This window comes from Myodes glareolus, chromosome 8 (assembly GCF_982192425.1).
Source record: "Myodes glareolus chromosome 8, mMyoGla1.1, whole genome shotgun sequence".
Classification (NCBI taxonomy): domain Eukaryota; kingdom Metazoa; phylum Chordata; class Mammalia; order Rodentia; family Cricetidae; genus Myodes; species Myodes glareolus.
In genome coordinates, this window is record NC_142033.1 from 40846780 (window position 1) to 40871396 (window position 24617).

The 24617-nt window shown below is 46.8% G+C and overlaps 1 protein-coding gene across 11 annotated transcripts in view; it reads left to right on the forward strand.

Moving 5' to 3' along the window:
- Positions 1–24617, forward strand: part of Apbb2 (amyloid beta precursor protein binding family B member 2) — a 331864-nt gene that overhangs the window by 222916 nt on the left and 84331 nt on the right. For 7 of the 11 annotated variants that reach the window (XM_085691825.2, XM_085691823.2, XM_085691827.2 and 4 more), the window contains 4 exons: positions 7780–7988; positions 15935–15997; positions 16406–16491; positions 16584–16644. In XM_085691825.2, coding sequence (XP_085547951.1) covers positions 7780–7988; positions 15935–15997; positions 16406–16491; positions 16584–16644 — 419 coding nt within the window. The remainder of the gene's footprint in view (positions 1–7779; positions 7989–15934; positions 15998–16405; positions 16492–16583; positions 16645–24617) is intronic. The other 4 variants (XM_085691832.2, XM_085691831.2, XM_085691828.2 and 1 more) reach the window with 3 other exon arrangements.

Consider the following 24617-nt stretch of genomic DNA (forward strand, 5'->3'; position numbering starts at 1 on the left):
TAAATATCTGCATACGTCAGACACTTTAAAAATCTTCCTAGTATGTGTTTAAAGTAAAATACGCAGAAAAGTGAGGGATGTTAGCACTCCCAAACTGCCATGGGAGAACTCCACTGAGCTTAGGGGACAGTTTCCCCAAAGCTGTGATGGATTAACTACGGTCTCAACTGTGTCTTGTAAGTTGATATCAAGAAATGGTAAGAGTCTTAAAACTGTTTGGAGGAACTTTTCTCCCTCGTCAGTGGCTGCTGGGTCTGCAGGATTCTGGGGAGTCAGACACTCTGGGGCTCATTCCCTGCCATGGCCAGGATTTCTGTCCATCCCTTTGACTAAAGAAGGTCTCACACCAAATTCTAAGCAGCAACTTGTCCAACTATTGGCTGTCGACTGTTTGGAGCCCTCCATCAGTCTATAATTAGCAATTAGCCTCAGAGTCCTGGCTCTGTGCTATTGTCTTCGGATGCTGATGATGGTTGCTGGAGGAAATAAAAGGCTTTATGGCCTCCATGCTGATAGTGGAGATCTGAGTCCAAAACTATAAAAAAGAACGGGGAATAGCGGTAGAAATTAGACAGGCCACTGTGCAGGCTGAAAACGTTTTAAGGTATGTGCATACATCTCAGTTGGCGGCGTGCTGGCCTAACATGGCAGAGGCCTTGAGTCAACTCCCTGCTACCACTATAACCTGGGGTGCTGGCACACGGACCCGTAACCCCAGTAGTGTAGAGTGGCAGCAAGAAAGGTCTTGGCCATCCTGGGCTGCACGGGACCAGATCTCAAAACAACAAATGCTTTTAAAGCTAAATTAAAATTTTGTGGTTTGGATTGGAGAATCTGGCTCAACCAAGAAGAGAAAATAGCAATGGTTACAACCAAGACCTTGGAGAACAGAAAATTTGCTTCTTTAAAAATGGGAGCCGTGAATAAATTGTTCATCTGACCTTTGAAACTGCAAACCGTGACCTTCAGATTTGTCCTTCGCATACAGAATAGAAGCCAGTGGAGTCTTTACGGTAAGCCTGTGACCCCGAGAGTGACTTTCCTGCATTGGTGACATAACTGGCTTTTCCAGTCCCCTGCCCTTTCCACTTGCTCTTCTGTCTGCCAGGAAGGTCGCCCCTTCCCGTGTAAGAAGAATGTGCTTCCTTGGAGACATCGCGGACCATCCTGTTTAGAGAGTCCACCCGGTCCCCACTCGTGGTGACCCTGCATCTCAGTTTGCCTCTGATTCATTGCAAGGTCCTCTTTTCCCTTCTGGATATTGATGGATGTTAACAGGAAGTTCTTGATGCTAAAGGATGGTCGCAAGAATGACTTTCTTTCGTGTTTGTCTTTCATTCTGTATCCAATGATTGGAGAGTGTATCTAAGTGTTCCTATTGCTGTGATATACACCATGGCCAAAAGCAGCTAGGGAAGGAAAAGGTTTGCCTCTTATACTTCCATTCAATAGTCTATCATCTAAGGGAGTCAGGACAGGAACCGGAGGCAGGAGCTGATGCAGAGACCATGGAGGGGTGCTGCTTACTGGCTTGCCCCTCATGGCTTTCTCAGCCTGCTTTCTTAGAGTATCCAGGACCACCTGCGCCGGGGTGGCAGCATCTGCAGGGAACTGGCCCTCCCATATCAGTCATCAGGAAAAATGCCCCACAGGCTTGTCCACAGGCCAGTCTGGTAGAATCATTCTCTCAGTTGAGGTCTCCTCTTCCCAGATGACTCCAGCTTGTGTTAAGTTGACGTAAAACTAAGCCAGCACAGCACACTTGACAAAGAGCAATGGCTGCCCTTCTGTTCTCCTTGGCCAGTAGTTCTCGAAAGCCTAGGGTTCTGGAATAAGCGTGGGGACTGTTAGAGCTGTTCATTCTTGCTCCTCCTCCCACCTGGGCCAGAAACTCTGGGCATGGCCCTGAGCCACCAGGTAACCTGGATGTGGGGACTGTGGCCTTCTATCCCATGGGCAGCATCCTGTCTCTCATAATCGTCTCTGTGCCCTGAGCCCCAGCTCAGGCTAGACAGGAAATGCTTGCGGAATCCTTCTGTCCATCTTCCCTCACCACCACGTGCACTGGAAGTCCTGGGCACACAGTGGTAGCAAATGCCATTCTAAGACCTCGGGGAAACGCACTGTGATAAGCCATGCAGACCGTGCTAAATATAGACTCCCAGCTCTCCTTTCATGCTTCCTCCGCCCTCTGTGTAGGAGAGGCTGTTTCCAGCCACTGGCCATGCTAATTTGTTTTTCTTTGTCCCCTGGGTTCCAGAAAGAAAGGGTGACAGGAGTTAAGTGTGTTCCTCACCCTTCAGGTCTCTAGGGTTGACCAGACCCTACAGGAAACCAGGTGGAGCTATGTGCAGTTAGGCATTAGTGCTGGTGCCTGAAGTGGCTGGAATGGGTGGGTCCTTGCTGTTCCTAAATGGGCTTCTTGTTCCCGTGCGAAGCATATTACTCTTGGCCCAAGAGGGACTTTGTGGGGCCATCAGCTTTGCTATGTTTACTCTTTGACTTCCAGTCCCTATTTCCTGTTGCTTTAAAAAGGAAAGAAAGAAAAAATAATAAAATAAAGGCAAAGGAGGGCCATGGACTCGTGGACTCATTCTGAAAAGAGAAACCTGAGGCTTTTCAGCTCTTGCCCCAATATGTCTCCTCTCAGCTTGTGACAGCCTTTGGTGCGCTTTGGTGAAGACAGGAGCCTGGGAACTGGGAGAAAGCATCTTAGATACGAGATCGAGTGGGAGAGAATCAAGGAGGAGCATGACAGGTGTGTCTGAGGGCGGGGTTTCTTCCTAGCTTCCAGCAGGATGCACCATCTGGAATGACTGGGCCACTTTACCAGGCTGGATTAGGGAGGCAGGCATGTAAAGGAGGAGCTGCATTGGAAGAGCAGGCATGTCTATGGACCCAGAATGCTGGATGGTGGGGGCTCCAGGCCAGCATCCATGGAGAATATTGGTGTTATCACTCAGTTTTGACCTTAATCGGATAGGCTACTTGTCTCATAAGCTCATCCCTGTACCATTGTTTTCTTTTATTTCTCTGCTGATCCTTTTATTTTATTTTATTTTATTTATATTATTTACCCTCCTCTCCGTGCTATCAATGCTGGTAGGCTTTGTTTTGTTCTGTTCTGTTTTGTTTTCAAGTTTCTGAAAAAGTAATCCTGTTCTGTATCCAGATATGCTTTATTTTTTTGGTTTAAATCCATCAACTGTCTCCTGCAAGCCTTAGAAATGGGATAACAATTCTTCTTAGAGCAGCTGTGGACATGCCCCGTGTCCTTGAAGTGAAGGGCACACGATCCACACCCAGCCAGCATCAGTGTCCTTTTTAATCCTCTTAGCATCTATAGGGCACAACAACACAATGCCAAAAAGGCCTGAATCTGCATTTGCCGTCTAGCAGGATCGCCTTGAGAATTAAATGCAGTCAAGCCAGGTCTTACACAGAGGAGCGGGCAGGACATTTTCACCAACGAGTACCGCAGAGCCACAGAAGGAGGAAGCCAAAAAACCGATGCAGACGCAAAGCAACTGTCTTCATTTGGGGTTGATTTGTGTTCGAGAGAAACTCAAGCAAAGGGTAGCACATGTGTTAGTGATGGTTTAAACGGAGCGTGTTTGTTTTAGAAGTGATGAAGTGATTTTTCTCATTGGCAAGAGAGAAGGAGAGAGAGAGGTGGACATTTAGAAGACAGAAAGGTGTCTTGTGACAGAGGATGGCCGCAGGGCAGGCCTTGTCCCAAAGTGGCCTTGCTGGAGTGAACTGGAGTGATTTTCGTGGAAAAGTCACCAGATTGTCTTCATTTTTATCCTTTTTTCTTGCAACCATGGTGGCCATTTAACCTTGTGATTTCTGTACTGGGCATTTTCCTTTGTACTGAAGTGGGGGAGCTTTAGTGGGTTGGATACTATGTTGCGGAAGTATTCCTGTCCTGTGTCCTGTTCTGTTCTGTAAGCCCAGTAAGGCAGCTGCTACAGTGACCTGAGTTTTACAGATAAATATCTGACATTCTAAGGAGCCATCTGGTTAGTTCAGCGCCATTCAGATAGTGAATGGCAGAGCCAGGTAAGATGATCCCCTAGGGGATTCCCGCTCATTCCCAGGCCAGACTGTATAAAGCCACTGCTGGGCTCCTCGAATGGTCTGTACTTGTTGGAGCCATCAAGACTCTTGAATGAACTCCTTGTTTTTTGTTTGGATCATCTTTGTAGACATTGAAAATATCCTGATCTGGCTAACTAACGTGTGTGTGTGTGTGTCTGTCTGTCTGTGTCTATCTGTGTCTGTGCGTGGTGTGTATGTGTGTGTGTCACAGTGAGCTTGTGGAGGTCAGAAGACCCCCAGGGAGCCTCCCCTCTCTGCCCTCTAGTGCTGAGATTGTAAGCACACCCTGCCACACCCACCCTTAATGTGACTTCTTCAGATCATGCTTGGCTGGCAAACACTCCACCAAACTGAGCCGTCTCTCCAGCCTCTATTTCTTTACTTGTGAAAAAGATACACTCAGAAATACAGATTAAGTTTACAGATTAATAGATAATTATAAAGGAACCATCCCTGTCACCACCAGTGAATTTTTGTTTAGACTATGGAAGACCAAGGATATGCCCTTTTCTGATCAAAACCAACTCCCCACCCCACTGTACACACTTCTGGCGGTTGTTCATCAGTCTGTATTTTTGTTTTGTATATAATTGTGTGTTTGCATTTTTGACAGTTCAAACAATTTATGTCTATCACTAAATAATGAATGGTTGGACTTTATCTGAGTGGGAATGTGGTGAATATAGCGCCTTTTGTCTTCCTCCTTTTCTTCAGTGGCCTGCTGTGACCTTTGTATTGTTGAGTGCAGCTGTACTTGGCTCATTTTTGTTAGTTGTTTATGCTGTTGTCATTTTCTCATTCTTCCATAAAAGGAGGTCTGCGTTGTTTTGAGTTGGGGGTCATTGTAATGTGGCTGCTGTGGTCTGCATACCTAATATGTATGTGTGGGTTCTGTAGGACATATTCCAGGTGGGGAATTGCTGGGTCGTGATGGAGGGATAGCATCTTCATTAATTAATGATAGTCTTTTGTTTGTAGCATGCTTTTGTTAAAATTCCCCTCCAGCTATACAGGTCTATATGATGTGTGCACGTTCTCTTTGGTTGGCCCAGCTGCCCTCTTGTATAGTGCTTTCTAGTGTTTGCCAAGCCGGCGGCTGTGTGAGAATGTTGTGCTGAACCCCGTGATACTACAACCACTCTGGAGACTTTCCATGCGTTTCTGCCACTCCGACTCTTTCACCCGTCTTTCTTTGAAACCCTCACAGTTGGTCTTAGTTCCGGTTCTGAAAGTGAAAAGCCGACAGGATCCCACGATGCACCTTTGCATTCTAATGCTGACTCTAACACCAAGATCACCGTGGCATCTAAGCTACCCAAGGGAAAGCAATGTCTCTAATATGGATGTCTGTTAGGCTATTCCCACTGGAAACTAAGAATGTTCCACTGTGCTCTCAAACCTCCCAGGAGATCTAACAAGGCGTGCGTGATTCCTCAGTGGCTTTCACCCATAAAGGTGGAACCTGCAGATATGGCTGCAGAAGACTGGCTGTATCTCTGTCGACCTGTGAGGACAGTCATATATGCCATCAAAGGAAATAGACTTTGACCCGAAAGGAATGTTAGTGGTCTGTTTTGTGACGACAGTGTACAGAACTCATTTCTTCAGAATTCCTCTTTTGTTCGATGCCAGGGTTTGCTATCGGAAAATCTAATCCATTCAGTAATTTCTTCCTTCTTTCTTCATTCATCCACCCATCCACCCATCCACCCACTAGTGAGTACCTGTTTGGGGGTGTGGGAAATAGGCTGACGGATAGGATGGATATGATGTCTCCTGCCCCCCCACCCCGTGCTTAGCCTTCACACTAGCATGGGGCACTTCCGGACAGGATGCTGGAACTGTAACTGGTGGACGTTTGCCCACTTTTTCCTCCATCATCATTGTTGTCTATTTTTAGTAACAGAATAAGCCCCCCCCTAAGTATTTTTTTCCTAACACGATCTCAGCAGAAATTTAAAGCGCAAACCAGGTTAAAGAAAAATGTACTGTGTTTGGTTCAACGCAGAGCAGCTCAAGTCCTGCCATCTAGTGCAAAGTTCCTCTCACATACTCTAGGTAGCAGCCTGGCTTAAGAGCCAGGGGCCTTACCCCCTGTCCTTGGCCTGCCGTGAATTCACACTCCGATGGAGTGCGTGACTGTTCCCTGCTCTCAAGTATGATGTGCAGACCTCATGAACCGCAGAGGTAGGAGCAGGTGCCCTTCTCATCCCTTTCCCATTTTTGCCCCAGACCTCTGTGTCTGGCACCTATAAATGAGACCCTATAAGGGAGCTCTCCAACTTAGGTCCTTTGCGTTTTACCTTCCCTGTCCCAGCTGAGATGCTAACAAAGGGACCTCAGAAACAACCCATGTACCCCACAAGAGGTGTATGGAACAGGGACTAGAAACACAGCAGGTTAGAGTTGATTTTGCAAATTTTGTTAACTTGGAATTGCATAATCATGCTTCATTTTCCTATGGATAGAGGGCATTGTTTCCACCATAATCCGAGATTGGTGCAGTTTTGCCTCTGGCAAGCTGAGATGCTGGGGCGCCAGCAGCAGTGTGGACACACATCTGTGCCCATGAACTTACCCAGCCTCTTTGTTTGGCTTCTCTCTTTCTCCGCTCCTGTAACAACTTTGGTAATGTGTGCCCACATTGCACAGTGATGTTGTATTGAGCACGGCCCACATGTGGTCTCACTGGGAATGCAGTAAAACATTCCGGCTTTTCGTGTAGCTGTGTAGAAAAGGGCCGAGTCCTTAGAATAGAACAGTGCTCAAATCTAGAGCCCAAGTGGTCAGCCTGCCCACACGGACTCCGTTAGCTCTGTGGCTTCCCCACGAGCTTTCCATTTCTGAACTCCTTGCTCTACTTCTTTTCTCGTGTACATTTTAATCCCTTTATCGTTCAACTCAAGGACAAGAACGAAAAAAATATAACAAATGCTTACTCAATAGATAGGGAAGGTACTGGGGTGGGTTAAGTGTGCCTGGAATTGTCCAGTGGGGAAGCTCTCTTTGGCACCCATTGTGCTTAAGGGTTATTTATTGAATTGGAATGCCTTTAGACCCTGCAGACGCTTGCCTGTTGGGCACACTCCCCACCATTCTGTATGGCCTCTCACTCCCGCCTTCTTCCGTGTCTCTACATTACCGGCCCACTTGTGAAGCCAGTCTGGCCTCTGTTGAATCCCACAACTATTTATTTCAGTTTGCTTTTCCTAAAAGTGTGCAATTCAGAGTCCCGGAGGCCTGAAAAAGACACTGCTCCTTTGTGGGTGTTTCGATGCAAACACAGCGCTTATCTATAGAAAGTGGTTGCAGAAATTTAGACTTATGGCCAGGAAGGATGTGTCATGCCAACCAGTCGTTCTTCCGGATTGACAGCAGGATCCTGTAGGCTCCGTATGTAAATGTGTGGAGTTTGCCTGCATGGTTGGTTGTGAATCGTAGAGCTTGGTGCTCTTGGAGGTGAGCGGTGGCTTGAAAAAGAGGTCTTTGTGCCTCCCTTTACAGATGGCAAACAGCCTTTCCAGATCTTTCTGTTCCCTTCTGTATTACCCTTTTGTCACACTTTATAGGCAGGTTCTTCTCAGTTGAACATAGATGCTTCTGTGTGTGGACTTTACCTGACTATTGGAAGCTTCCTTTTCTCTTTTAATAAAATCCTCTTTTTCTCTCATTTCTCAGCAGATATCTGGAGTGATCACTCATTTCAGACAGATCCAGATTTACCGCCTGGCTGGAAAAGAATCAACGACATTGCTGGAACCTACTACTGGCACATCCCGACAGGAACAACCCAGTGGGAACGACCTGTCTCCATCCCAGTGGATATCCAGGGTTCTAGGAAAGGGTCACTTAGCTCTGTGACGTCATCTCCCACCCCAGAGAATGAGGTAAAGTGGAGTATCTTTTTACATGCTCAGTAGATGTAACTCAGTTTCCCTTTAGACTAACAGGCTCTGCCCCGACATGTCACCTGAGGGAAGCCTTTTGATGGCCATTCATGTTCTATTTGAGAGCTCAGTAACGCATCCTCTTAGAAAATGGTGTTAATGCATGTCGTTCAGGGCTGTTTTCACTTTTAATAGATTCTGTCCGCTTGAAACCCCATCCTAGGTACCGAAACAGGAGGAGCTGATTAATGGGAAGTGGTTAAGTTTCCCTGGGGCTCGTGGAGGCTGCAATTTACTCTGCAGGTGCCATTGCATGATGCTGGATCCATGAAATATTCACGCATAAAAGAACATCTCTTGGCCAGACGTGTTATAATCACCACGTGTCTTATTAGGCTTGGGTTCATTTGCTAGCGTGCAGAAGACGTCTTGCAGGAATAACCCTCGAGAGCACTTAAATGCTTAATTCCTATTTAAGGAGAAGAAAAGAGATGTGTTTGTTTAGCAGAAGTGACATTATTTTGGAAATAATTAGCAGCGTAAATTCCGGGTATCCCTGAGGAAGAGATTGGGATGTTTAAACAAAGAATTGAGGCCTTAAAAAAAAAATCTTGTGATATCCATTCATGTAATGATTCCCGCAGCAAATATTTGTCAGTGATAGCACACTCAAGAGAATTATCACCAGGAAGGTCACAATCATGTGACAGCTCACTTCATTCATTCATTCATTCATTCATTTATTGCTTATTGCTATTGATGACTCCTCTAGCAGGCTCTCTCTTCTGCCCTCTCCTCTTTCTCCTGATGATAATCCTTTGTTCTTTAAACAAACCCATTTTCTTTTGGTTTGAGAAGTGAGAGCCTTTGAACTCTACCCCTAACTGGCCAAACTGTCCCTCACCCGCCACTCCAATCGTCCGTCCTGCCTTTTAAAGTAGCCTGCGTCTCGTCCCTGGCTTTTCTGATTGGTGACCTGTTCTTCTCTGGGAGGCAGTAAGACTGGTATTGTACCCAGCTTTCTGCTTTAGGGGGCTTGGACTTCTCTTTCCCAGCCCTAGCCCTGGTTCTCCATCTTTAGACAGAAGGGTTGGCGCTAGGTATGCTGTGTTTGGTAGACGAGACTTTCGGTTGCTTTGGGCTCTGCCCTGGTCGTCAGGCAAGTGATTCAGCCTGAGTGAACCACATAAGATTTTGCTGTTTAGCACTAGATGATTTTGATAGCTTCCCATTGAAGCCTAATAGTTCTACATCCTAAGCAACTTCTCTCCAGTGACTTATTCACCCTGTGTTAGGTGTGCTTGGGATAAAAGTAAGCCAGTGCAGCGCTAGCCTTCAACAGGTTTGATGTGAAGGTGTCTACATCCCGCCCCATCTCAGACACACCCTGGACTTAAACTCTGCACTGCAGATGGGCTCTCTGATGCAGAGTTAGCCAGTATGTGCCTCTGGTCTTGCTGTAACAGGCTGAGTTATTCTATCCTAATTGTTCAGTTGTGTTTGACAGTAGAGAACCCACAACCAGGAAAGCCCATTACAGCTGGGAAAACTAAGACTCAGAGCTCACAGGGACACACAGCGGCACCCAGAGCCTCTGAATCCCTGGCCAGGATTCTTCTCAGTGTCTCTGGCTTTAGGTTTTCAATGTCCTCTGCCTCCTATTGTCCCTAAAGTCGGGAGGTTGAACTAACTCAAGACCCACCCCCTATTCCAGGTGCTTTGTGCCCTCCATACTTAGAAAAAAGTAAGTCCTTCTTTGTGCCTCCTGGGGGCGTCCAAGGAGTGTAATCTGGGGTTGTGTGTATTGGATTTTTATGTCTTTGATTAACATGGTAAAGCTTCATTTCAGTGTTGGCTGTAAATGTCTTAGGAATGTAGTAGGACTGGGCAGCTGGCACTGGGTAAAACTGTCAGGGAGTAGACGGTCCCTCTCATCCCTGAGGCTCTTGGAGTTCACTCTTGCCTGTTCTTTCCCATTCTGTGCCTGCCTCCTCCCCCCCCCCCCCACTGTCCAGGGCCCCTTCCTAGGCTCCATAGGACTTAACTCTTTTTCTTCTCCTTTGGAGCGTTCAGCCTCCTTGTTGCTTATGAAGAATTGTTGGGTCTGAATTGTTGAGTACCTAGTGTTAGAGCACTTACCCAGCATGCACAGGGAGCTGGCTTCTGTCCCAGCACTGCAAGGGACAACTTTAGAGTAGTATTTTATAAACACTGTGTTTGACCCCTCTAGGACTCTGCCATGGCAGAGAAGGTGGCCTCTGAGAGTCAGGAGTTGAGTGGCCATGTTGGAAGTCGTACTGGTCCCCTGACTCTACCCTGCATTCTGCCCTCTCTTGCTTCCATGTGTGCTTACTATGCAGTTTTCTCCCTCAATGGAACTTTTTTTAAAAATGAATAGTTTTAGAAGTTTCAGACAGGCAGTGACTGACTCATACCCAGCCTTTGTTTGGTTGTTTGCAGACTTACTTGTTTATGTTTTTACTGTAATGCTGGAGATCCAACCCAGAGCCTCATGCCCGGCAGGCAAGCACACTACCACTACCATTTTGTTGAATACTTACTGGTTCATACATTCATGTGTTCACTCATGCATCCATTCTGGTACCAAGAACGAAAGTCAGGACCTCACACAGCTACCAAGCAGCATTGCCTAGGCCACCAGCCCTTTGATGGACAGACATTTCTCAGATGAGTAGCTAGCTGTTCCTCAGGTGAACCTTTGGGTTGTTTGCTTCATGCCCGGTTTCCCCCATACATGAGGCATCCGCTAAGCCAGACGTCCCCGCAGACTGCAGAGGCCAGTACATTGTCCTTCCAGCAGCAAAGGGATGAGCGGACAGAAAGGAGATGAAAGTGGGGGAGGCAGCCTGCCACATAATGTACCCAGGGCATGGGAACATTGAGGGTGACCCCACAGCACGGGCCCCAATAGGGTGCACATGTGTTCAGGGCCCGGCTGGGGTCTTGTCCCATGATTCCCACAAACACACACCTGTCACCAAGGGTGGTTGTCACTTCCGTTTTAATGTGACGTGGAAAGGTTAAGTGGCTTTCATAAGATAACCAAGATAACCGAGCTAGTATTGGCAGAGTTAACCTTGAACTTTGAACCATTGCCCCCTGCTCCCACCCGGGACTGGACACACCATATTGCGAAGCGTGGAGATTCTCAGATCTCCACATCTCACCCACAGGGAGGACTGTGTCACACGCAGAGCCACCCAGAAAATGATTTCTTAATGACATCGTCCCAGGTGCCGATGACAGCGGAAGAGAAATGACTGTTTCTCCGGCTCCAGCTCTTTGATCCCTAAATAGAATCTATTTCAACTAATTTCAAAACATGAGAGAAAAAAAAGAGCAGAATGTTGAGAGAGAGAGAGAGAGAGAGAGAGAGAGAGAGAGAGAGAGAGAGAGAGGGAGGGAGAGGGAGAGAGGGAGAAAGAGAGAGAGAAGTAGCTTGTGATGTGTCCCAGCAGAAATGCATGTTTTCACTGAGCTTTCTCGTGAGCTGGCTGGAAAAGAAAAATCAGACAAATAAGCGCCAAATCTGTTGACGGCGCAAAAACTTTAGGACCGCAGGCTTCCTTACAGTTTGAAAATTTTACATTTCACTTTCCAAAGTTCACCCGGGAAGTGTTAAGCACATCGAATAATGTTTCCAGCGCACGTGCCAGCCGGTATTTTTGAAAGTTTATCAACTGGCCGAGAAGTATTTGCTACTGAAACTTGGCCCACATCACTGTTCCTCCCCTCCCCTCCCCAACCATTTACTTGTTCCAAATTACATCTGAAATTATGTGGATTTGGAATTTTAAAAAGAGGGGAGGGGCATGCAAGATATATTTTATGAATAGCTCTTGGCCCGGGGCCAAAATTTGCTAGAATCTTCCTGTGGAGATTTCCTGGTTTTCTTAAGAAGTGTGGAGAGTGGGACCCTCAGAGGGGACCATGTCTCCTTAAGTCTCTCTGCTTGCTAACACGCTTGTGACCACTGGCTACCTAAACAGTTCTAAGCCCCAGGGAGAGCACCATGTCCATCCTCAGAACCTAGGTATTTCCATGTGTCCCTGGGGTAAGGTTGCCACATCAAAGGACCGTTCTGTTCATTTCACCAAATTACACAGCCCAGTCAAGTGAATATGGCACCCAAGGGCAGGAAAGAACCTCAGAGATGGGCCTTGTAGATGCCAGGGCAGCGTCTCCCAGCCTGTGAGCTGAGGGCGAATTCCTGGACCTTTCGTTTGTTCGGTGCTCCAGATGCAGAGCGCTACAGAGATTTGTAATGAGCAGAAACATATTGCCTCATAGGCTGGGGTCCGGGTTTGAGAAACTGCTCTAATGAGAGCCTTCTTGCTGCTGCCTCATCCTCTGAGCAAAGAGGAGACCAGAGGACGGACTGGGGCTGTTAAGTTTCAGCATGTTGGTAGTTAGCATTAATCTCCCAGCGTGGAGCTGATGACCTCACCACCTCCATTAGGCCCCATCCCATCCCCAGCACTGCTACACTTGGGATTATTTCCCACACAGGGTTTTAAAAGGACCCATCTCAGCCATAGCACATGGTAAAGACGGCTTCCTCCTAAGGCTTTCCAGCCCCTGAGAATCCATCCTCAGGAACACCCTGCTGGCTTTTCCAACTGAGGGTCATTGGTCTGTTTCTCTTTGATTTCCAGAGTTGTTAGCATCATATTTGGAGCAATGGATGCTGCACCCTGAGCATCATATTAGGAGCAATGGATGCTCCACCATAGGCATCATATTTGAAGCAATGGATGCTCCACCATTGGCATCATATTTGGAGCAATGGATGCTCCACCATTGGCATCATATTTGGAGCAATGGATGCTCCACCATTGGCATCATATTTGGAGCAATGGATGCTCCACCATTGGCATCATATTTGGAGCAATGGATGCTGTACCCTGAGCAGGATAAGGACTAGGAGGCAGTCCAGCTACCCCAGGACATCTCGTGGCCATGCCAGACTTCAGCCACTCTGCCTAGAAGGTTCCCATGCGGGTTGCTGCTTGCAGAAGAGGTTCTCTTTCCATTTCCTCTCATCCTATATTGTGTGTCACTTCCTACCTGAAACATACGTCTCACCTCCTGTTTCCTTTTTTGCTGCCTTCTCTTTGCACCGCTCCCATCATCGCTTCCCCATCTTTCCCGTTCTGCACCACAGACTGAAGAAACTGTAGGCTTTCTGTTGAGCCAAAGAACCTCTTGTGGGTTTTTTATTATTATTATTTTATTAGCTAACATTCTTTACTAGAGCAGAGCTGTAGCTCAGGGAGAGTGATTGGCTGACATACTCAAGGCTTTGGCCTTGAGCTGCAGCACTATAAAAACAAATAAACCAGATTATTAAATAGTTAGCTAAATATAGAAAATATTTTCTCTTATTAAAAATAATTAGCTATACCATGTTATTAAAAATTTAAGAAAAGGTATGTATTGTTCTTTGTTTAAAAAGGGGGGAAAAGAAAATTTATGGTTACTTTTACCATAAAGGAAAATTTTCATCTTTGATATCAATGAATTGTTTTAAAATGGGGCTTAAAAAGAAATACCTTTGGCTCAGTCGGAATGAGCTTGCCATTATTCCTCACTTGAGTCTTGCAGTAAATGCTCACCGTTGTTAACCTTCTGCAAAATTCTTGCATAAAGCTTTTGTTTATGTAGACGTAGGTGACTGCTAGGCGGCTGCCAAACGACTCCACAGCACAAGAGCTGGCTTCATAGAGGCCTAGAACCACAGTCAACTTTCCCCTTACAGAGACTCCTGTGTCCAGAGAGCAGAATATAAAAAGGCATAAAATCCGGCACCCACACAGAGGCCTGTTTTCATTAAGTCCTGAAGTTTTTCTGAATGGTCCATTTAGAATATTCCTCTGTCTTCTCCTGTCCCAACACAGAGCCCTTCTTAGATAATTTCTGATTTTAAGTGTCTGTTTTCAGACATCAACCCCTCCTTCTTTCTCCTCTGTCTGTCTCTCTCCCCCCTCCTTCTTTCCTTTCTTCCTTTTCTTTTCTCCCTCCCTCTCAGCACCATGCCCCCATTCTCTTCTTATTCCCTCTTCTTTCCTCTTCCTTTGAAGTTTCTCCACACAAACATACCTTAGCTTGACTTTCTTCAGATCCTTATCTGATGCCCCTTTTCAAAGTTCAACCTAAAGAAAGAATGGGAGCCGCCCACCCTGCAGCCAGGGTCCTGCTGTGGAGCCGTGGGGGGTACAGCTTGATGTTTCCTTTTGCACTTGCTGCTCACAATTGCCAGGAGCATTTTCTATAGCTCCAGAGCAGTGACTCTGAGAACAGGAATAGGGGGGCTGGAGAGAGAACCCAGATGTTAAGAGGGCTCCCTGCTCTTGCAAGGCAGCCGGGATTGGTTCTCAGTACCCACGTGACAGCTCACAATCACCTGTAACTCCAGTTTTTGGGGCTCTGACGCCCCCTTCTGGTCTCTGCAGGCCCCTGTGTGTATTTGGTGCGCATACATATACTCAGGTGTATATACACACTTGTGCACTTTAAATATATATATATTAAAAATAAGAGCAAGACTTAGTGGCCTTTCCCAGGAAAACACACATAGATAAAACCCTGTCTCAGGCTCCCAGCCCTTCTGATCTAACCTGGGCCACAATTCTCCCAAGTTACACTTCTCAGTGGAGGCCAAACACGCTTTGAGGGACTTGGAAGTTAGGAGAGAGCTAAGACGGGCAACATTTTTATCCTTATATTCACTAGAAGAGATTAGTTTTCAAAATTAGTCTGGGGATCTGCAGTCGTTTGTATTTGAATGTGGCAGTTCAGACTCCTGGCCCTAAACAGAAAGCCAGTTGTGTTGCCAGTGGAGGTGATGCGCAGAGCCTCCACCCTGCTGCCTCCGCAGAGTTAGCCATCCCGCCATCCCACAGGGCGTTTGGACTGAAGCTGATTTGTTTTGCTCTTAGTGAGTGAAAGCTGTCTTAAGTGGCCTGACTGTAAATTCTGGGTCACCCTTCACTGCTCGTTTGTTTCCAACTGCAGTTGAGAAGTTAGTTACATGGTAACCAACTTTCTATTGTTGCTGTTATATCTGAGGGGAGATTCACCGGGCCAGCCTTGAGTTTTAGTCCTTTCATTTAGCTCCATAAATCTAGAAAAATATGTGAATATTCCCTTGGCACGGTGGGGGTGGGGTTCCTCCTTTCTGGGGATGGCGGAAAGAGTTGCTTCCCAGCAGAGGTCTGTGGTGAGCTTTCCCACAGGCTCTGTGCCGCGGTCTGTAGCCATTTAGAAAATCGCTTCCCCGCCAGGTGTGAACTCTGGACAGACATGTGTGGCATGGAAGTTGAGCGTTTTATGAACCAGTAGTTCACAGTAGACTGGGTGGGGCTGCCTTCCATTATGTGGAATAAATCCCACCAGGATGGTGACGTCAGCCTCTGCCCCTGACCAAGCTTTTGACCTATTCCCTCTGTAGGTAACAGTAACTGGACTCCAGAGATTTGTGCTCTTAGATATGGGCATCCCCCAGTCTCCAAGCCAGCCTAGTGACATCCCTGACCCCTCTTCTTTCTCTCGACAGCATGTGTGTGGTTGTGTGTATGGAGGGTGTCTCAGTGGAATTGTGCAGACTGGGGACTGAATGCGGGAAAGCATATGGTTATCTTCTGGGACCACATTTAGGACATAACCGCGCTGCGTCCTAATAATGTTGAACCATTTACTTTGGTAGGTAATTGAAGCCTGCCCTGGCCAAGTAATAATCTAGCTTAGAGAGAGCGCTAACAAGTTACTGTTAGATTTAATTTGCTCCCTAACCCATCCTGTGAATATCAATGCTAACAACGGTGTCTTGTGTTTTTTTTCTTTTTCTCCTTGTGTTTTTTTTCTTTTCTTTTTTCCTTAAATCAATGTGCTTTTTTTTTTCCCTGTGTGAATAATTATATGTCTAGAAACAGCCATGGAGTGACTTTGCTGTTCTGAATGGGGGAAAGATTAATAGTGACATTTGGAAGGCAAGTATATTGTCAGATTTTAGATCATTTAATATTTTTTTTTTGTTCCTTTCTGCATGGCTGTGGCTGTTTACTTTTCTCCTTCATGAATACCATGCATTCTGCGGGGACAGAGCTGTGGGGCTTCTTGCCAGGGGCCTGCCGCTCACATTTCACATTGTCTGTTTTTTCTTTTGGGATGTCTCCCATCGTGAATGACTTCAAGCTGGTGTGTCCCTGGTCCCCTGTTGTCCTGTAAGAACCAGAGCTTGTGAGCCACATCAGCACGCAGCAGCCCTTGCATGCCATTTTTCTGCCTAAGCTCATATCCACTCTGTGCCTTTTGCTGGGGCTTGCGCTCCTCTTTGGTACCCGAGGCAGGGTAACGGGCCCTTCCATTGTACCTTAACAGCATCTTTTTCCCTCCAGGATTTGCACGCAGCCACAGTTAACCCAGACCCCAGTTTAAAAGAGTTTGAAGGAGCAACACTGCGCTATGCATCCTTGAAACTCAGGTAGGAGGGTAGAAGGGTTCGCCAAAGAGGGTGGTTTCTGCACCGAGTCTTCTCAACACCATTCTAAGACCAGTTTTATGTTTCCTTCCTAGAAATGTCCCCCATGCTGATGGTGATGATTCTTGTAGTGTCAACAGTGACCCAGAAGCCAAGGTTTGTAAGAAAGATGCTTTTCAGCAAAGAGCTTATATTGTCACGTCGGAGTAATGGCTCTGAATAGCGCCACCCTCCCCCAGCCACTTGCTAAGCAATTATCTTTTCATTGTCTTTCTTTCTCAGTCTCTGTGACATTTTAAGGAAATCCCTCTTCCAGCTTAGGTTTGTGGTATTTCTGCAGTCACCACCATGCAGACTCTTACCAAGCTGTCCCTGACAGGGATGGCAGCCCTCAGTCAGCCCAAAGATGGGAGAGAGGAGACAGCCGAAATGTGTCAGTAGAGGTGTCGGGCTCTGTGGGCTAAGTGGTTGGAATGTGTGTTCCGGTCACATGCTTCTCAGCATATAGCCACTGTGCATCTCGGAGCAGCTGTGGGTCATTATTAGGGAGAATGGGGCACATCCTGAGGAGAACCAAATCAGAAACTTGAGAAGACGTCTTCAAACTTAAACCTGCTTCAAGTGACCTCTGTCCCACCCTTGATCCAGAAGGTCCCCCATGGTGAAGAAACTAACTGTGAGGGGAAGGGGCTGCAGGGCTTTGGTGCCTTCATGGTAATCACAGTGCACATTGGCCTCCCAGTTTCTTAGAGCCTGTAACTGTTTCCTTGTGCTTCGTTTTACAATCATCAGTGCAACTCAAGAACACTTGTGTATACACTCGCGGGCGCACACACAGACGGGCAGACAGACAAGCACTACAAAAGATATTTAATTTCATATTGTATAGAATTGTAAATATAGTCTGTGAGGTGCAATCATCCAAAGGACCCAAGTCTGGTTTCCAGCAGCTAACAACCACCTATAACTTTGCTGTCAGGGACCTCCATGGTCACACCTAAGCAAGAAGTATGTACTCTCTCATGCACATAAACTCAATTTTTTCCATATGTCATATCTAAAGCTCACATGCTAGGAAGGTAAGAATAATGGCTAGACTAGTTGTCTGGTGAACCCTGTAAATAGAAATGGCAGCGTCCATACAAGCACACATGGCAGAGTATGTTTATAACTGAAAATGTTTGTGAGCCTTCTTAATGTTTTAGACATTAAATACGCCTTGTAATTGGCAGTCGTCTGTGTGTGAGCTTGTATGTAATTCTGAAACCTGATCTTATTTTAAAATAATTAGGATTCACTGAAGTTCTCTGGCTTGAATCCCCTATGCCCTTCGCCCTGTTTTCCCTAATGTTAACATCGTCATAATCACAGAGCCGTGCCGCATTCAGTTTCTCGCTAATATCCTCTTTCTACCCGGCATCCGTCGATTCTATGTGCAAATAAGGAGCGCTTTGAAAGTTACTGCACATGGCCCTTTCCGCAGTTCTCTGGCTCGACCTCCTTAACTTCATTATTGCTAGCCATTATTGCTATTTAATTAGTAGCACTGTCCCCTCGCCCCCATTTAGGCCGTGGCACCATTGGCACGGTTCGCAACACTGCAGAGCAGAGCTACAGCCTCCTAAAACATGGGCGTCATTTTTCTCTCTTCGATTACTGCGTTGGTAGAGGTTGCCGAAACTGATATTGCTAGGTCAAAGGCTATCAGTCTTATGGCTTCTGTCACTTCCTGGAAAACTGCTTTCAGAAAGCCTACAGTGGCATTCAGTCCTATCGCTAGTACCGCAGCTTCCCCACCCACCCACATCGCAGGTCACCCGAGGCTTTGCTGTTCTTTATCTATTTGTCTTGGTTTTATTGCATATGAACTATTACTTTCTAGTATTAAATTTCTCTTCTCCCTTCACCTCCTTGCCTCTGCCCCCCTCTCCCTGTATTAAAGATTCAACCCCATAGTTGCAGGCTTGCCAAGGATATATTCTACCACCGAGAGCCATGGCCAGGCTTAAAATCCCTTGTTAAATGATCAGCAATTTCTTACAGAATAATTTAAAGCCCTTCAGTAAGCATTCTGTTCTGATTTGACCAGCTTCTTCTACTGTCCTCTCTTGACTCCAGGATATAATCCACAAAGCCACTTGCATTTAGTCCCTAGAGGTTTTTATACATGCGAAACTTGTCTGCCATGGTAGTCTGAGATGATTCTCGCCAATTATTTCTTTTCCTCCTCACTGACTTTTATCAGGGAAGCAAACGTTTTCAATACACCACACGTCTAGGCCTTTCACGGGTAATCACATGACCCCTGCTCGCCATACTTTTAGGCATCCAGGTAGGAAGCACTCACTAACCAAGACTCCATTATTTGCAGTCTTTCCTGGGCTCACCCATACCCCTGCTTTGAAGTCTCAAGTTTGGTCCGTCTCCTAGGACACACAGTGCATTGCTGACCAAAAGCATGGTTAACACTAAAGTAAAGTCAAATTGTGGGAAAGTTAATGCTTTTTAATATATTACAAAATCAGTTCCTTCCTGTCCTTTGTTATGACTGTTCACGTTTCTGTAAAGGAGATTTTGTGCCACCTGGTGGTCAGTATTGGGGATTACACCTTCAAAGAGAAGAACTTTTGGAATCATTGAATTGAATAGAACTGAAAGTGGTTTTAAAGATTTAAAAAAAAAAATCTTCTAGGGATCTGCAGTTAGTGTCAGAAGCAGTGTTGAACATGGCTTTCCTGAGCCTCTAGCTACGCGATGCTACTATCTTTGTTGTAGCATATACCAAATCACTTTTCCTGAGGAAGGGCTTTGAGGAGGATGTTGCTCTCTGAACTCACAGTAAAGGAAGCGGATAAGCAAGATCACGTTGGCCCAAGCATCAGATTCTTTGGGTTTCAAATTCCTGATCTGTAAAATGGCTGTGCCTCATATTAGAAGTCCCTCCTGATTCTGAGACGTCGTTGAGATTCGTATGAAATGTAGCAGCCCTAGTCCACAGCGTTTGGAGATGAACTGGCCTCGTCTGTCCGAGTCTTGAGAAGGAGGGGTACAGGGCAGGCTCCTCTTTCACAGCCCCTACGCTCTGTCTGCTCATGAACTTGTCCTGCAAATGCAAGGACTCCTGGCATTGTAGATAAGAAAGCGATGCTTTGGACCAGATTGAGAATCCATTTCACAGTGTGCTCACCTGCTAGTGCGTAGAAATGAGGCTTGAACTCTGGTACATAGGACTCCCCAGCCCAAGCGAGTGTCAGGCGCACATGTTCCAAGCTACTGCTTCCCCAGGCCTCAGGTCCCTGTGGCTGTCTGACTAGATGGGGTTGAGGTAGCAGAGTTGCTCGAGGTGGGCATCAGTTGTGGCCTAAAGATGGACTTCTCATTCTCTTCTGGAAGCCTGTGGCCCATTGCTTTGCAGTATATTGTTCTTGGCAGCTTGGTCTGATTGGCCTGGTGTGGGACAAAGGGTCACGCTGCCGAGCCCAGGAACCACATGGATGCAGCAGGCCTACAGAGAACGCTATGTGGGCAGCACTGTCAAGTTTGAAACTTGGTCAGAAGAAGATGTGGTTTTGGTGCATCTTCTGCATGGACACGAGCATGCCTTTTCCTGCAGTCCCCTCTAGTGCTGTGGCTGTTGGCAGTTAGTGCTTGGTTACTCAGGCGTTTTATTATCCAGGCCCTGGGTCTGATGAGAGCTTTGCTTGTGCCCTGCCCTTGCTGCACCCTGCCCCACATGGAGAAAGAAAGGAATGAGCCAGTCAGGGCTAGGTACACTCAGAGGAACTCTCAAATGGGATATGAGCACGGAGTTCTAACATTTCTCTTGAGATTTGTTTATCTGAGCCTTCCCTTGATTCCTATTAGCATAGATTTCCATGAAGTAATTATATTAGCCAGAAGCTGACTAGATTAACCCTAATAGATAAACAGGAAATCGCAGGGAGTGCCGGCTCTCACTCAGAGATTTATTTCTGACCTGTAACAAATTCGTTATCATTGCTTAGCATTTCTGTGGGATTTTATAGCTCTGAAAATCGAAAAATGTTCCTGTGGTTTAGATCAAGTTTTCTCCAGAAATTCGGAACTGTGGGAGATGCTGGGATTGGATTTGCATGGAGGATTCATTATTTAAGTGGGAGCATTTGTCGAATGCTTCGTGCCAGAGGAGCAACAAACTTAGTACTCCCTGGAACGGGTAAGACATGTGCTCTGGACCTGGACTGCCTAGGTTCAAGATCAAGGTCTGCTGTTTATCACCAGGTGACCTTACGATCTTGTCCTCTGCATCACATAATAGAATACGGCAAAACTCGGCAGCTGGAAACCGTTTTATTTTGCTCATGACTGCGAGTTTTGGGAACCTGCGCAGAATTCAGCAGCACAGCGGTGCAGTTCCTCTCTGATCCACTAGTGGGCAGCAGCACCCGGAGGATCTACTTTAGTGCTCCCCTTCACAGGACACATCCTCCAGGGCCACTCTGTGTTGCTTGGACTTTTATCAGACGAGGTCACTGGGTAGGAAGAAAAGGATGCCAAGGCGAGAGACGGCTTTTCTTGGAACTGATACCATCATGATACCATCCTATCCTGTTAGTCAAAATAGAGTTCCAGTTCAAGAGGTAGAGAAATAGACTCTTGATGGGAGAGCGGCAGGGCCACAAGACAGGGAGACTATGTTGGGAAGCGTTATTATGACAACTCTGAGAGAGAAAATAATACCCAGGCATTGGCCATTCAGAACGAATGCCCTTTTTGAAGGACCTTGCATATCTACATGATTCAGTCACGAAACAAGTCCCAGAGCCCCTGACGAATGTACTCCATCCCAGCTAAATGAGATGTACCACTGAGGCGTGGCTTTTGGGTGGACGTTTATGGAGGGAATCATAAGATCTCTTTTCCTGTCTCAGCCCCAAGAAGGAAGAGCCCAGTGCTCTGCTCAGACATAGCTGGCCACAGAATAGCAAGGCATGATGCCAGGCTGCCCAAAAGCCCTGCATGGTCTGGTCCATCTCCTCCCCCAGACTCCCCAGCCCACAGCGGTGCTGACACACAGTGCCATTGGATAGAGCTCATTTTCCTCTTAGCCCAGAGGACAGATTTTTGTATTTCTAAAGCTGTTTCCCTGGCTTTATTTGCCAACATGGCCAGGCATAATACTGAAGTCCTGGCAGAAGCTGGCTTTTTTTCCCCCTGTTAACTTCTGGTTACTACCCTTGTCCAAGTGAGCAATCCAGGAATCAGCTGGCAGGGGTGAGTCGCTGAGTTCTGAAGCACGCCATTGGGACAAGAGACACCATTCGTGGCTGGGCCTGGTGGCAGATGCTCAAAGAAGCTAATTAAAGAAAGATAGGCTCGCCCTTCTTCCCTGAAATCGCTCTGTAGGAATCAGGCAAAAGGATGAGCCACAGCCAGCAACAGTGTAGGGGTGGCTATGCTGACAGAGAGGGCCAGCAGGTACTCGAACCTGGCCCCATCGGAATCTGGGAGAAAATTCTGGGTTATGAACTCTCTGAAGTCTGCAGCCTCAAGCCGATACAGCTGTAGTTCACTTATTCGACAGTACTGAGCTCTTCAGGGAGGTCTGGAATGCAGCTGTCTTTCCATGGCTTCCCCCCAGAAGACCCAACACAGCTCCAGTCTTGCTCTCTTGGGCTGGTTGCTGGGTAGCAGTCTTTTAGTGGTAATGAAGACATTCCTTGTTTGTTTGCCGTTGACAAAAAAGATGGTTCTTATATATGGCAATGGAAATGATTCTGCTGCCAGGCCCTTTCTCCCTAAGCCATTTCTTCCTCCCTTTAAAGTCCCTCACTCTTGTGCAAAAACTCATGAGTCTGAGGCCGCCAGCTCAGCTGTGAAGAACCGGCTCTCAGTTCTTCCTCTGCCTCTGGCTTAGGTACTTGTAAGGAAATCATATCCGACCAGCAGCCACACTTCTGTATTTCCTATCTCTACACTGACAACCAGGAATGAGGACTCTCCACTGATCAGTGGGCATTTATTTATTCAATAACAAGTGCCTGCACATCGGTATGTGACCCACTGGACTCAGGAGGAAAGCCTGATAATATGTAAGAGACCATAGAGGTATCATTTCACGGTGACGAGGTTACGGTTTCGATCTAAAACATCCCCCACGGGCCCGTGTCCTACCTGTGGAGAGCGTGGAATGAGCTGAAAACATGCGGCCATCAGTGTTGGTGGACTGTGGGGCCTTTGGAAGGTGTAGTCTACCTGGCGGAAGAAGGTCACTTGGAAAGGACCTTTGAAGGTTGCAGCTCAGCCCTTGGTTCCCACCCTGTTCCTCCTTCTTCCTGTTTGCCTTGAAGTGAGGATCCTCCACCACATGTTTCTAGAGCCATGTGCCTGATGGACTGAGATCTCTGTAACCATCGGCCAAAACAAGCCTTTCTCTCTTAAGATGTTTCTGTTAGGTCCAGTAGTCACAGCAAGCCAGAAGTTACGATAGACAGTTACCAGGCAACAGGAATTAAAGAGCGATAATTCACTAAACAAACACACATTATTTCAGTTGGCTTTAAGAGCCCCTTAGATGAAAGTCTCCTTTATTAAAAACATATTTGGCTATTGAACTAGCACATTCTCAGTCGGGGGTCTAACCAAAGCTTGCTTCACTTACCTCCTGCTGTTGGCACCACCCCAGGCCTCACTTGCTTCTGTCGCCCACAAGCGCGAGAGATGCGCTCTCTCTGTTTTCCCTGCAGACACCCAGGCAGTCTGGTTGTTGACCAGCAGCTCTGATCCACTGAACCGTTCTTTCTCTTGGTGCAGGTGCAGGCTAGCCCTTAAAGAGCGTGTTTGGTTCACTCCTCTGGCTCTCTAGAGCGGGCATAGTGGTAGGTGTCCCATGCCATAAGCCCAAGTTCACTTGTGGTCGTGCCACGGTTTTAGACATTAAGAAGCCAGATGTTACAGTGCACGCCTGAAATCCCAGCCCTCTGGAGGCAGAGGCAGGAGGATTGCCACAAGTTTGAGGCTACCTAGTCTACACATAGAATCCTAGGGAAACCAGGACTATGTGGTGATATTCTATTGCCAAAAGGGTGTGGTAGTTTGGATGTAATCAGCCTCCATAATCTCATAGAAAGTGTCGTTATTAGGAGGTGTGGCTTTGTTGGAGTGAATATGGCCTTGTTGGAAGAAGTGTGTCACTGTGGGGGCGGGCTCTGAGGTTTCCTATGCTCGGGATAGCACAGTGTCTCAGTCGGCTTCCTGTTGTCTACAAGATGTAGGACCCTCAGCTGCTCCAGCACTGTGTCTGCCTGCATGCGTCATGCACCCCACCGTAATAACGAACTGAACCTCTGAAACTGTGAGCAATCCCCCTCGATTTAAATGTTTTCCTTATAAGAGTTGCTGTGGTCATGGTGTCTCTTCACAGTCACAGACCCTAACTAAGACAAGGGGGAGTAAAATATAATTGTTCCTGTGTGTGTGGCTGCTGTTATTTTTTTTTTAACAAAAGAGGGGGAACTACAGCCAGAATGTCTGTAGCACACGGCGCTAAGAGAAAGGAGTGTGAAATTGGAATATCTGGAGTCTAGCCCCACTCTGATTGGCTAGTGATACTCAGTATGACATGAACAAGCCACTTGACCTCCCTAGGCTTCACTTTTTCCATCTCTAAGGTAGAGTGATGTTACTCTTAGCCTGGAGACCTCACAGAGTTAGTCTAGAGACAACATAAAATATTATTGCCTCCCAAATTCCTCCTAGAAAATAGTCTAATGTCTTGCCATTTGTGTGTGTTAGCTGTTTGGGCTGTTGTGTGAATAAAGTCCCTGGAGATATTGTGAGACTTAGTCTAGTCTTGGGGCCAGTCCCTCCCATCTCTAAGGTGTCACATTTACACAGTCTCTGAGTCTGGAACTGATGATTTCAGTGGTTGGACTTTTATTTACCATGTGCCTTGGAATGTGTCACGAATGCAGGGCAGGAGATGTGTGGCACCCACTGGCTGTAGTGAAAATGTAGACAGTACCTGCTTATAGACCAGTCACACAGGAAGCTCTGATCTTGCACGCAGACAGGAGTCAGTGATGGTGTGTAAAGGATTCCTGTGTGTTACTAGAACTGGCTGTTGGCTGACATGTTTTAGAGATGCAGCG